At 36.4% G+C, this 14,927-nt stretch overlaps 1 protein-coding gene across 4 annotated transcripts in view; it reads right to left on the reverse strand.

Annotated features, from left to right (window-relative positions):
• The window catches only part of LOC129748889 (hexokinase type 2), a 127,545-nt gene that overhangs the window by 51,356 nt on the left and 61,262 nt on the right, over positions 1-14,927 (reverse strand). Inside the window, exon 1 of one of the 4 annotated variants that reach the window (XM_055743673.1) lies at positions 12,567-13,109. The exons of the other annotated variants lie outside the window; for them this stretch is intronic. Within the exon in view, the coding sequence (XP_055599648.1) occupies positions 12,567-12,596 (30 nt within the window). The 5' untranslated portion in view covers positions 12,597-13,109. Of the gene's footprint in view, positions 1-12,566; positions 13,110-14,927 lie in introns of those variants that run through there. 4 annotated transcript variants of the gene reach the window in all.

Here is a 14,927-nt window from a genome sequence, read left to right on the forward strand (position 1 = left end):
AGCTTTTCAATTTCCTCCTCAATCCAGCCCTGATATGAAAGGCTGCGTCCGCTGAATTCTCCTGCTATGGGCCAACCACGCTACGGTGAATGTTGACCGGGAGCTGGTAGTCGAAACACGGCTATGAAGATGTGCGCCGTGGGTCGTCTGGTGTATTCCGGCCTAACCGGCAGTGACGTCGTTTCGGAGCTGCTTTAAATGGGGTCAGCAGTGCGGTCGGGATGTGTAGAACCTGGCAAAGCGTGCGGAAACAACGGAACGCTTTCCAAGACGGATGGGGATTGAACCGTGCACGAACAGCGAACACAAATTGACGGCGTGTTAAGCTGCACCTCACAAGACTTTTAATTCACACGGTTCGCTCCCTTTTCTTCGGCTCACCCGGCCGGACACTCTGCACAAACTCCGAACGGTAGATCACGTTTTCGGTGAGGGTTTTTTTTTGTTTTTAAAGAAATAGATGTTATTCGTTTCCTGATCCCGATACAAGTGCCCGAGACATCCGCCGTCGTTCACGCATCAACCTCCAGATTCCCGCTCTTTTCTCTCGGGTGTCTGGATCCGGTGTCATAAATGTCAAATGACACCTGTCATTTGACGGTCAACCTCGATTAGGGCATATTGGGCAAGCTGATTTTTATAGCTAATTTGAATTTTAAATCTATTTACATAATGAGCCAAAATTAACAAAATTAGAAAAAACAAAACGCGTAAACAAAACAAAACCTCCATTGAATTGATACCGAATGTAAACATTGTTTGAATCGGTAACAGGTTTTCAGAAAGATCACGAACCAATGTATTGAATAAAGGCCAGCAGGCGACAGAAACCTGCATTGTTGAAGGTCTGGGCCGGAAGCCCCCGAGCTTCTTTGATGAAGATCAAACGAACACTCTGAAGAGACCAACTAATTTACGTATCGGGACTAGTTCTAAAGGCATACCGTTAAACCGTGGGCACTTCCCCATTTCGGTTTCAGCAGGACTTCGCATTGTATGTATGTATGTATGTATTGGTCCCCCATCGGTAGCAAGGTCCAGCCTATGTCTGTGTGGCTTGGCCTTGGCCTTCGAATTTCTTCTAGGGCTTCCACGGCCGATGGTTCGTCGAGGGAAGTCATACAAACTTCAGAGACCTACAATGGTTGGCAATCCACTCCGCTTGCAATAGTTTCTTCAGATTAACCCCAGATGTATTCCCTCTGAAACATTTATGATATATAGTTAATGAAACACATTTTACCTGTCGCAACTTATGGGATTCGAATCCAAAAGTTCTCTTGCCGATACCGGGAATCGAACCCGGTAACGCCTGGGTAACCAGACTCGCGCCAGCCTATCCGCTAGACCACCTCAGCAGGGCTTCGCATTGGCTCACAAAAAGAAGAAAATCCAATTTTTGATTACAATTTTTTTTGAGGATTCATTTCGACCTCGAAGTGGCCGGTGAGTTAACAAACCATGACGCGTCATGACGGTTTGGAAGTTCTGAAGCGCCATCTAGCCAGAAGCCTGCAATTAAATACCACAAAGAGCTCTACGGATTTGAAGTTTTTTAAAAACAACCACCGAAAAAGTCTTGATTGTTAAGTTCTTTAGTCTCTGTAGCTATAAAATGTTTGAAAAAAAAAAATTTAACGTTAAAGTTTTTTTACAACAAAAGTTATCTGAAATAAAGCTTAGAATTAATAGCTGCAAAGTTTTTTACTATTTTAAATTAAAAGAATTGGAACAATTAAATTTCAACGAGCTGTTGTCTATGACATTCCATGCAACGGTCATCAGAACACCTGAGTACCAGAGCCGAAATTCCCAATGCGGCGTTTGGGTTTCCATTGCTAGTAAACAACCCAAGTTGGACTTTGGACAGCCCTCGAACTGTTTACATCACGCCGGTTGTTTCCCTTGTAAAGTTAACATATTTATAAACTGTCGCATTTTTTGTGCTTCCTCAATGGAACTAAACAAACAATAATTGAGTTCTGCAGTTTTGACACTTTTTTTTTGGCGAATGGGGTCCAAAGTACAACTCTCACATATTTTTCCCAACGTAAGGGGGTTTCAACAAAAAGAGGATCACGTTTCCGGAAGCGTGCGACCCGAGCTGATGTTTACAAAAATACCGACCCCGTGCGCATGGGACTGATATTATAACTGGAAGTTTGTTTGGGCGTGTCAAGATTTCAGCTAATGATAACCTGGAGGGGCAAATCTAATCGAGATTTGTTTGCGAGATGCGTTTCCGGACTGCCCATTGAGTGCTTCTCATCTCACTCGATGGACACAAGACGTAATTTTGCGCTAATTCATAAACAAGAGGCTGGGTGCCACTTGTTTTGACATCTGGTATAGAAAAAACAATTTTGAAGCTGTGATATCGAGTGGCGCTGTTTTGGTTACGTCGTATGTGGAGCAAAGAATTTACTAGAAACACACGGAATATGTATGTAAGTATAGAATTCTACTATTTCACTCGTGTGCTATTATATTTTGTTTGATGAAAGTTTAGTCTAGATTGCAATTTGAAAATTATTATGGATGTCAGTATAACTACATTTCAGTTGAATGCATCGCTTTTAAGTAGCAATCTCAACCAGTCATCAACCGGCTGATTTCTTAAGCTGCCAAGTTTGTTTAAATTTAACCAATTGGTTGACATTCGTCACGATTGCCAAATGCGTCTAACAAAAAAAAAAAAAAAACAAAAGGTGTTCGAGGCACGTGATCGATCGCGCGCGCGTTCACATTTTCCGCCAAATTCTGTTTGGTGCGGACAGACAAACGGGGAGATCCCGTTGTTGAATTCGCGGTTACTGCTTTTTAGACCGATCCAAGGTCGGCCAAGGCAAGTTGAATGACTTTCGGGGGGTTCTCGCAATTTCGAAGGGTAGGTTTTTGGGTGCAGTAGCAGTTCGGATTAGAAGCAAAAGCGTGTTGCAAAAAATAAGCAATGAATTAAACAAACTTCATTCGTGCATTTAATTAGATGTTGCCCGACTGGTGGTTTCAATCAGCAATGATGCCTGGCTCGGAAGTGATTTGCCAAAACTATTGATCTCTGTGAACAGTTAATATGTTTTGTAGAGTCAAACATTCAAAAATCAACAAGAAATCTGTTTAAAAGTTCTGTTTCTTTTGCTTATTTGTAACCTAATTACAATTCAGATCAATTGATATATTTTATCTTATTTTTCAAACAAACTCAGGGTTTGGGGGGTACAATGACTGCTTATCAAAGGCTTGTTTACACAAAAGCACAATTGACCTGATGACCGATTCAGTAGGTTTCACAAAGAGATTGAAACTTTGATATTGAAATAAATACTGAGTTGGTACTGACATACTGTTATTAGTTTTAGAAATGAATATCTATATCAGTGTCAATGCAACTGTACTTTGTATTCGGGTTGTTAATTAGACGAAACCACAAACATGTGACCGGATAAAAGTGATGATTAATGACATACGATCGTCAACGAGCTGGTAAGTGGAAACATAATCAGGATTGTAAATAAAAGCTTACTGAATGATAAGTTGCAATTAAAAACGATAGAAATGATACTTAGCTTGAAATTGAATGCTCAGGAATGTACTATCTTCATTTTTTTCATACACTTGTTTTTGTATAGTTTTCAGAACTTATGCAAAAAGCTAAGAATCACTGAAGTTTGGCAAAAATACATTTTTTGAACTAACAAATAATTTGATTGGGACTCTTTAAATAATCCATCGGTGAGTCATTGCGAATATCTTCAGTCTGGTAACAGAATTGATACCTAACGTTATTTCGCTAGACCATTATGTGGAGCAAAACACATAAATAAGAAATAATTAATAAGCCTTGTATGGCTTCTCATTCGGATCGCATTAGAGACAAGTGGCAAATGGTCTGTTTGTTTACTCGTGTTTGGTGTCAATAAAAACGAATGGTTAAAGTCATAACTTGAGATGAAAAATTGTGTAACGTCAAGACTATTTCCCGATCTGTCTTTATTAAAAGTTGGCTTCAGCAGCTTGCATCGTCTTATGAAATTTTAAAATTGTAGTTTGAAAATAATAGATTCGGTTATACAAAAAAACTTAAACGTTTTGGATTCGCCTCCTATTTTAGTTTTCTGTTAATCGTTTTTAACTTCTATACTCACAGAACAAGACACTAATGAATCCTTACATTTAGAACAATACTCATCAATTCTACAACTTCCAAACCAAAAATGGAATCTGTCACTCATAAAAATCACCAAAAAATTGAATCAAGTAAGATCTAGTTTAAGAGGTACAACCTTTTAAAGAAATCCAATACTAATGTTTCAATTAAAATTTGATGTCAAGCTCATAATTGTTGTTTTGAGTTTTTATATTAAACTTGTGGCAATTTGAATCAACCCGGAAACCTACGTATATAGATAAAAAAAACTATTCCGTGGAAGACAATCATTATTTCTCCCCTCTTCTTCTCATTAAAAATACTCTGCAGTAGGAACACATTTTAATTCATCTAAAGTTATGTTAAAAAACACCTCATTCGTTTTGTTCAGTTAACCTTTAAAAATAGACTACGTGTCATAAAATACGATGTTTCATACATTTTCACAACGGAAGACATTTTGTTTTATTGTCCCTCTCGAATTCGATTTGTTTGTCCCATTGAATTCTGATGATAAGATACAGGGCCGTAGGAAGAACTGCCTCATAGGGGGGAGTTTTGGTGACAAATTTTTTCCTACAACATTTTTGCTTGAAAAATGCATAAAAAAAGAATAGGAAAAAAAGTGATACTAAGAGTATCTCATCATTCGGGTTTAAGTTATTTTATATTAATAGTTATTCATTTCAAATTATTACTTTGTAAATCCTAAAAGTGTTTAGTTTTTTTTAAGCCTTAAAAAATTAGGGGATTTAGAATAAGGGATCTTGAAGGCTTTATTTGAAAGGAAAACTCTAGTAGATTCCATAAATTCAAATTTTAGTTTTTTTAAGTATCTACAACATAAATAATGTTGAACAAAAAATATATTTCCTGAACCCAAAGATGAAGTACAAGTTTTTTTTATCAACAATAAATTTTCATTAATAATTTATTTCATTATTGAAATCCTGTGAATAGTTAAAACTAAGATTTTTCAAGGGACGCAATTTTTAAAATGAGTTCAAAACTTATTTTATAACAGTGGTTTCACCTGTTTTGTGTTTTGTTTTAGGCAATTTTGAATTTTAATTTCGAATCTAAATTCTGCATTTTGAACCTGAATACAAATTATGAATGCCTATCCTATAAAATAGATATCTGAATATAAGGCCGGAACAAATTTCAAATCCTTCTTTTGTCACTCGAAGTTGGAACATCGCGAGGGGGGGGGGGGGACAATAAAAAATAATGCGAAAAACAAATAAATTGGAATAAATTGCACGAAAGCTTGTATACAAAAAAAATTGTATACTATATCATTGCACAAAACCTATAAATCAAGAAATTTTTTATCGAAAAATTCAATCCAATCAAGAATACAAAAGTTGAAATAACTCCAATCTTCAAAAATTTGTTTTTTGGTCTTGTAATCTTTCGGATATTGGATTTTTTTCTCGAAATTTACATAGAATACTTCAAACTTTATTTATTTCCCCCTTCGGGTTTTTAGAAATTTCAAAGGGGGGGGGGGGTGACAAAAGAAGAAATTTATATTTGTTCCAGCCTAATTCAGTCCAAACAAAAACTCCCAATAATTATGAACAGAACAGACAGAATTCTTAATCAGAAGTCTCTTATTCTATATATATTTTTACATCAATTATTTATTTGTAATTCAACTAGTGAAATGACTGAAAGTTCCGAATGATGTAACTTCGATATTTCATTTCAATTCGGCGTTAGAATTCATAGTATAATAAAAATTTCAAATCTATATTTAAAAAATGGTTTGTTATTTTTAATATTTTTTAATATTTTCAATCTTGTTAAAGCAAACAAATTTTAAGCTGATTTTGGTTTGCTTATCATTTAGCAAAAATTGCATGATATAAAAAAAGCTGCAATTAAACTGAAATTTTTTAGGAACAAAATCGTTACGTTACGATGAGCATACCTCCCCCCCCCCCCTCCCCTATGTCACAATTCGTAACGCTAGAGCTTACCCCCCCCCCCTAGGAGCGTTACGTAATTTATGGATGCCCCCTTAATGGAAAACAAATCAAGCAAATGGAACCAAATTTGGCGTGGGAAGGTATTTGATTACGAGAAGTGTTTATTTAATATTCCGTTCATCCAGTCGGAAAATTTTAAGCGATGAGGGTGTTCTCATACAAGTTTTTACATCACTCGGGAACTCACCCAGAAAATGGAACAAAATATGGCTTGGGGGGGGTATTTGAGCACAAGGAATGTTTCTGCGAATACTTGGTACTACTGCCTCCTTTTAGTGGGGTAGTAGGAAGGAGAGAGGGGAGCTCCTTTATAATTTTTCGCATAACTCGAGACCTAATAGAGCAAATGGAAACAATTTTGGCATGGGAAAGCATTTAGATACGTAAAATGGTTATTAGCTTTTTGAGACTTCTTTTTTCTGGGGATACAGTTAGAGAAGGCAGGAGCTCACATAAGATTGTTTTGCATAACCCAAGAACTTATCTAACAAATGGAACTAAATATGACATGGGAACAACCATACAATCGAGCAAATGGAACAGAATTTGTCATGGGAGAGTATTCGAGCACAAGAAATGTTTTTCCGGTGGTTCAGCACTCCTTAATCCATTCAGTGGAACGATAAAAAGTGGGAAGAGGGTCACGCATACACTTTTTTTTTTAAATATATCGATAACTTTTTTAAACATGGAGCATAATTGTAAACCTGGGATAAGATTTTGAGGGTTTGGTCTTAGTTCTGAGTCGAGATTGTTACTCTTGATAAACTTAAGTCGTTCATAAAATTTTTTATTATGAATTTAAATTTTTGAGTTTAGAGAAGAACGTTTTGCTTGACATTTTTTGGGCCCTCAGGGGGGGGGGGGGGTGCGTTTAACACCTAAAACACCTCCCGTTCCTACGGCCATGATCAGAATTAAAATGGGTCTAACAGATTTGTTTAAAAAATTTCCAAAAAATAACTTCATAGTTGAAGAACTCAAATATTATCAGTCAGTACAGTTTATTCCATAAATCATCCATTTTATAAGGCATACGAGAAATACGATGGTGAAAATTTCTGTCACAGTGTGTAGTTAAGTATAATAACTTCAAAGCAGCTTAAAAATATTTGTTACACGCTCGTGGTTACCTACTATAGAATTATGACAGCAGGACTTGGTAGGCTGTGACTGTTAATGACGGAAGTGAAATTTTCAGCGGAAATTTTTTCAAGTGCTCTCAATCCCTTATTTTTAAAGTTTTTTTGCAAGTATTAATAATAAAATTCAAGAAGAAATTATCGAACGCTTGTGATGTGTTCCAAGAGGGTGTGGTTCTTGAATTGGGATGAAACTTTCGGAGTAAACCGTTCAAGTCTCCGAGAAACGTTAAAGGTAAGTATTCTCTCTGAAAATGATTTTTCTATATTAGTAAATTAGAATTCTATGTTGAAAATTGCACTTAAATTTTACAAATCGACCAAATCAACGGTCAAAATGGTCAGGATGGAACGAAATTGACCTTGACGACAATGTTTGCAATATTAAAAAAAATCATAAATGTTTGTGTCGCATTAATAATGTCGCAAAAGCATCCGGTAATTTTAATGAAATTATTTTGAATCTTTTCATGTCAATCCTTATTTCATAATTCCTAACTCAATGAGATCTATCGCCCAGTTAGTTCTTTTTTCTATTGTTTAAATCCGAAGCGCATTCAAGAATATCTTTCGATTAAAAACTCATCAATTGCAAATTTAGTACAGTAGCTAGTTTTGTTTTATAATATTTTTTTTAAATTATTGATTAATAGGCACTATGTGAGCGGGAATTATTTATTGTATGTTATGAATAATTGCTTTTTGTACTAGTTGATTTATTTGTTTTCTTCTCTGCAATGGTGAAACCATAATGAGACAAAGAGCAGAATCACTGATAAACTGATATAACTCTGCACCACATTTCCATCAACCTAAGGTTCATATCTTAACTGCTTAGTAAGTGATTAATACACTGGAAGTGATGGCGGTAGCATTCAAAAACTACTCCACGCGTTCTAATGACACGTAGAAAAATATATAGAAATTTCATTATCTACCAAGCATTTTTAGCCTGCTTCAATTTTTCTGCGTGCAAAAGTATAAGTTGCTATGGTGTTCAATTTGTGTTATGTTTTCCTCCCAGGGAAAAAATGTCCCGATGGTTGAAATGTAATAGATTCACTGCGCTTTGAAATTTGAGGAAAAAAAATTGAAACGTGCCTACATATGAAAATCAATTCTTCATATTAAAAAAAAACTATTCTAATTAAAAGGATATTAAAATTTATAGTGATGGTGATAGAGGACGATCAAGGTAAACCCAGGGCAGTCGGACTATGACATCGCCAAGAAATTAAATGCCGACCGATGCACCATCAGAAGGATTCCTCTGCGCGAAGGAATACAATCTTATCGGGTCAGTAAGCAACCAAGCCGGATATTGAAGAAGAATGAAGAAGCCAAAGAACGGGCTCGGAAGTTATACAACAAGGTTCTAACGAAGTACGAAGGAGGCATCCTCATGGATGACGAAACGTGGGTGAAGATGGATTTTGGGCGGCTTCCAGGCCAAAAATTTTACAAAACCACTGGTCGGGGTGATGTCCCCGCCAAGTTTAAATTCGTTATTGCCGATAAGTTTGCAAGAAAGTGTTTGATCTGGCAAGGTATTTGCAGCTGCGGACGAAAAATCATGGTTTTTGTGAAAAACAAGACCATGGACTCCGAAATGTACAAGGAGGAGTGCCTGAAAAACATTTTTCCGTACATTAGATCTCATAAAGGACCAGTAAAGTTTTCAACAGATTTGGCAGGTTGCCAATACAACAAAGATGTACTACAGTGGTATCGAGACAACGGGGTGGATTTTGTCGAATAGGACATCAACCAACCCAACTGCCTCAATTCCACTCTATCGGAAAAATTTGTGCTATTGACAAGCAGAAGATGAAGAAGATAACTCGGGATGCAACAGAGATGAAGAGATTGTGGAACAAAATGGCCGCAGAGGTCAACGAACAGGGTGTCCAAACTATGATGAGTGGTACTCGATGAAAAGTTCGAAATTTCATCAAAACAACATAGGAATATTTTTTTATTATTTTTCCTTTAAAGTACAATAAAAACCCTACATTTTTAGTACAAAACATTTTTATTTCGTTTACATAGCTCCGTGATAGATCTTTATAATGCGTCCAGATTTTGGGTGATCCATGTTTTAGGAAAACACGATCGCTCCATTTACCAAAATAGACCCCGATCCATTTGGCTTCTAACCTTTTCCCTATTAACACAACCTTTTCTTTGGATATTCAAATATAGATATGTGGACGTATAGACGGTTTCTATAGTTGGTGATATTGACTTTCCTTTTTTCTGAATTTTTCAAAACTAGTCTTTGAAATATATAGGGACAAAAGGTTGTTGATTGATCCTAGAAAGTATTTTACTAACAATCCTTCCTAGGACATGGACGGCGCTTTTACTGATCATTTTCAAACGGAGAGCATGAGTTTTGTGCACTGAACCATTCTATTGGCCCTTTGCATAAAATTGATGGCCTCGATCAATCACGGAGTAACAACCATTGGCGAGGTAGAACGTGTTCTGCTTAGCCACGCCAGCGTTCATTAAATTTGCGTAAGTTGAGCAAGGCGAAATTAGATATATTATACTGAAGTTTTATTTTAAAATTTAGGATGAATGATCATGCCTATACAGAATTTTAAGTTCAATGATTTAAGGTGGGTATTAGTAGTCAATCAAGCTAAGTTAAGCTAAGCTATACTATAGGAATACGACAGCAAACATGAGGATTTGTTTCTTGATTGTTCAATATTTTTGCGTAAAAAGTATTATTAAGTCAATTTTATACCTAGCAAGCATCACTTACAAAGTATTCATGGCACTAGAACTCATGTTTGTTGAATTGATCCTTTTCGATACTTAAAGACATACCCTTACTTTTTTGTCTTAGAAGATAAGTTTTTTTGCCTTAAAAAATACGAAGTTACTGTCTTTGATAAAGTTTTTCAACAGAATATTTCCTTTAAAAAAAACCATGTATTGGCACAAAAAAACCTTAGAAAGATCGATTCAAAAGAAGCTAGAAGAATAATGTTGATTATTCAGAACAAAACGTAAATTTAACCCATAGAAACCTTGAAGTTTAGATTTAGGTACCTACTTGTGTAAATGTTTATTTGCAATTCTGCTAAAAATAATGGATAAATCTTGAACCTGAACGATTTCAGGCCTTATCAAAGATAATTCATCATTTATAACCATTTACAACTTGAATTATCCAAGTATTGACTTATTTCACTCGGATGATAATAGTTATTTTCCATGTTTATGGCCAACATTGTATAATATTTCTATTTGAATGTGTTTATTTTTCTTAAGAAAGGTAGGTAAGTTTATAATAAAGTTTCTTTCTGAATAAAATGTCCTACATGACCTCCTCGCATTCTGCATCTGCATTACTTCGAATGTTTCATGTACAATATAAACAAATTCCCATGACTGATACAGTACCGTTCATAATTGTATAGAAAATGAAAACAAGCGCACTGTCACTTCGACTTTGAACTTCCATAACTTTTTACTCTGATGATAGTTTTTGATCAAATTTTTTGCGTTAGATAGATTAATTATCACACTATTATCACACAAAATTTGAGCTTTCTCGAGTTTGTGTGGCCTGAGAAACAGTAATTTTACGAAAATCGGACTTTTTGGACTTTTCTCATTCAAACTGCAATATCTCTGAAACTACGCAACATTTTTCATTGAAATTTTGCACAGTGATTGTTGAAATATGAAGCTAGCATGTCTGAAGTTTTCAAAAAGTTCTATCGATGAGATCAAAAGTTACGCGAGGTGCAATATTTCAGGCATGAACCTTGAATTGCGATTTGTATAGAATTTTGGACGAATGTTTTCATAGGAAAATCATATCCTCTGTTTAACAACCAGTTAATCTATTTCAACCGAAAAATCACAACAATATCGCGAGATTCTGATTTCAAAACACAAATGGACCAATTATTCCATTTTTTCTTTTCTTCATTGCTTTTGCCAGACATTTTTTGTCTGATTGGTGGAAGAAATGATATTGTTCACATAAATCGTCCAAAATTCTATAGAAATCGCAATTTAAGGTTCATGCCTGAAATATTGCACCTCACGTAACTTTTGATCTCATCGATAGAACTTTTCGAAAACTTCAGACATGCTAGCTTCATATTTCAACAATCACTGCGCAAAATTTCAATAAAAAATGTTGCGTAGTTCCAGAGATATTGCAGTTTGAATGAGAAAAGTCCAAAAAGTCCGATTTTCGTAAAATTACTGTTTCTCAGGCCACACAAACTCCAGAAAGCTCAAATTTTGTGATATGATAGTGTGATAGTTGATCTATCTAACGCAAAAAATTTGATCTAAAAATATCATCAGAGTAAAAAGTTATGGAAGTTCAAAGTCGAAGTGACAGTGCGCTTGCTTCCAATTTCTATACAATTATGAACGGTACTGTACGTAGCCATCAATGAAGATAATAGTTCAATAAAAATATGTGTGTTGCTTTTTTATATTCACACATTGATCCCACAATCATCAAAAGAGAGGAAGGTAGCTGTTTCCGTATTTATGTGTTCCGAAATTTTTAAACCCCTTCCCAAGATTTGCGGAACTCCTTATCACTGATGCAAGTGAAAAGTGCCAGAAAAAAAGAGAATTCGCTAATGTCAACACAGCGCGTTGACCACCCACGTGTGTGTTTATTGACGCCGCTGCCTGTTTGATTACATTCGGGCTGACATGAAATGACGTCTTACAATTGCGTTCCGGTGGTATGCGCAGAGTAAGTACGAAGTTCGTACTAGATACTGATAGGTACTTCTCTATAAGTGCTCTTGCATCTGAGGAGAAGAAAATCACAAAATCAACCATCATCATCGGAGAAGGTGAAATCCTCTCTCTACCTCTCGGCGGAATCCATCTAAGTATGTAAACTTTTGCTCAGTTCGATCGTTTTCTTGGCGGTGTGTCGAAATAGCTGGGGCTTACTGGCTACTACACGTCTCAAGAAGAGATTGAACAGCGCCGCGCGCGTAAAAGATGAAGTCGTTTGACGATCAAGTCCAAGGAGGACTGAAGGTCACCGGTACGTATGAGAGTTTTTCCCCGGGAAATTTTCTGCTGTCCATTGGTGTTGGGTTCTTTGAGGGTAAATATTTTTTATTTCTCGTTTCCTTCGAAAAACGAGTTCAAATTATTATCTTTTGGAGACAGTAAAGGGACACTTTCTTATCATTTTGCGTCAGAATACAACCGGCACACTCATTAGATGACTCAACGTATTGCCAAAACGATTGGACTCTGTAATTGGTGGTTATTTACCTTGCTAAGGTTATCTTTGATCACTCCCATGATTGTGCTGTTTATTCCACAGAATTGCGTTGAGAAATGTTTTGGAAAGTGTGTTCCAAAATTTGTATATGACTTCAAACTGTTGTCAGAAAAAATCTGTTTGTACCAAACACAGAAATGCGCAGTTCAGTTGTACGACTCTAAAGTTTCACAGCAACAGTTCACAATCTCTAAGGAAAGTTAACGACGGAAGACTTCTAACGGTTTACTTCCTGATTGCAACACGCGATCGTGGCACTTTTGTTTCGTTGTTGACTTAACAAAACTGGAAATGCATACAACACTTTTTTTTCAGCCCACGGGCTAGCTCTGAATATTCCAACGAGCACCTGAATATCTGAATATTATGTGATACAGCAAATATCACCGCACGCAGGTCACAGTATTGTGTCAAACCCCTGTGAATGTCCGTATCGTGAGACTTCCGACGACGATCAACACGCTCACACACAGTTTTCAAGGTAGCACTCGAGTACGCAAAATTGGCTCCCGTCCGCGCCGAAAGTTTAATCCTGAATGAACTGAATAATTTTTCCTGTTCCTCGGTTCGCTCCTTGGGATGTGTTTTCCTTGCAGTAAACGAACAAACGAACGAGTTCAACTTTTACTCTCCTACTTCCAATGTTCCTCAACCATCTCTCACAGTCTCCTGAAGTCAAGCAGACCATTCAATCACACAAAACAACATTAAACACGCTAACTAACCAAATACGCGATACGGTTGTTGTCACTCTACTCTACATCTAGGTTTATAATGAGTTGTTGATAGTCTTGAGGGGGGGTTTGTGGTATGAGAAAAAAAATCAAGAGAGTGATAATCGACTGACAAGCAAGAGGCCAGCAGCAGCAGTGATATTGTTTTCTGTTTTGATTACTTAGTCGAATTTGAACCCCCTCCCGGGCAGTCTGTGACTGTGACCGGTGAGAAATCCGATACTAGGAGCAGACGTAGATTCTCATGAATTTTGATCCATCAGCCACTGAGTTGTTACTGACCAGGACTGAATTTGCTGAAAAAGGAAATCGTGGATATCTTTTTTTTTGTACAACATTTTACTTTTTATTGTACTGAAGAAGTTAGAAGAAAACAAACTGTTGGATTAGACTGAGTCGACTTGGGGTCATTTTTGAATTTCTTAACCCTCGAGTCTTAAAAGCTTCGTTTTGTTTAAAAACTCATCAACGATTCTTGCAGAGTTCTCAAGAAACGTTTCACGAGTAAATTTGAACTAAGGTTTGTATGGAAGATTGAATATTTTGTACTTATTTGTACCAGTTTTTGTGCCAATTTATAAATTCTTTTAAGTAAATTTTCCGCTGAACTACTTTGTCGAAGATCGTAACTTCGTATCTTCTAAGGCAAAAAAAAAGTAAGCTGTTTAATAGGAATATGTCGTTTGGCATTCAAAAACAATAAATTTAATTGACATCACTGCTGGTGCCTCCCAAAGTATTGTATAAAAAGTAGTCATGCAATACCTCGCTAGGCACCCAGCAGTGATGTCAGTTGAATTTATTGTTTTTCAATGCCAAAAGACATGCTCGCATTCAACACCTAATAACTTTTTGTCTAATACGATACGAAGTAACAGTCTTAGACAAAGTTGTTCAGCGGAAAATTTCCTTTAAAGAATTTAATAATTGGCACAAAAACCATCAGCATGGCCAGTTCCACAGAAGAAACAAAAATGATGTACGAAATATTGAATTTTCTCATACAAATCTAAAAGTCAAATTTACTCATGAAAACGTTTCTGAAAAACTCTGCTTTTTAAGACCTCAGGGTTTGAAAAACTTAAAAATGACCCCAAATCGACACAGTCTATTACTACACCCAAAATTAAACCTTACTCCAATCATGAGTTCTCAATATGTCAACGCCATTGGCATTAAATTAAACGCAAGCGGTGGTGATTAGATTTGAGCCACCGGCATTAACCTCCCAGCGCAACCGCATGGGTATGACTGAAGGAAACAAAATAAACACGTTTTTATGTCCCTCCCTATCCCATCACAAGATAAAGAAGGATGGAAACAAACGTCAGGGAGATGTAATGCATGACCACTACATTTAAGCTAATGAAGAAAACCATTTTATGAGATCCTATTTGATTATACATCCCAAAAACAAGAAAAAAAAATTGCCGTCGGGTAGCGAGAATCGAGCAAGCAAAAACTTTTACTTTCAATCCTACCAATCCTTGCCAATTAGACAGCTTCACCACTGTACTACTAGAGCCAGATAGTAAACAAGGGTTTATTGTCATAGTACTGGCGTTCTGGCATCTGAAGTCAGATCCAAGGTTGCCGAAATCACAGAAAAATCTGTAT

This window comes from Uranotaenia lowii, chromosome 2 (genome assembly GCF_029784155.1).
Source record: "Uranotaenia lowii strain MFRU-FL chromosome 2, ASM2978415v1, whole genome shotgun sequence".
In the NCBI taxonomy this organism is placed as follows: Eukaryota; Metazoa; Arthropoda; class Insecta; order Diptera; family Culicidae; genus Uranotaenia; species Uranotaenia lowii.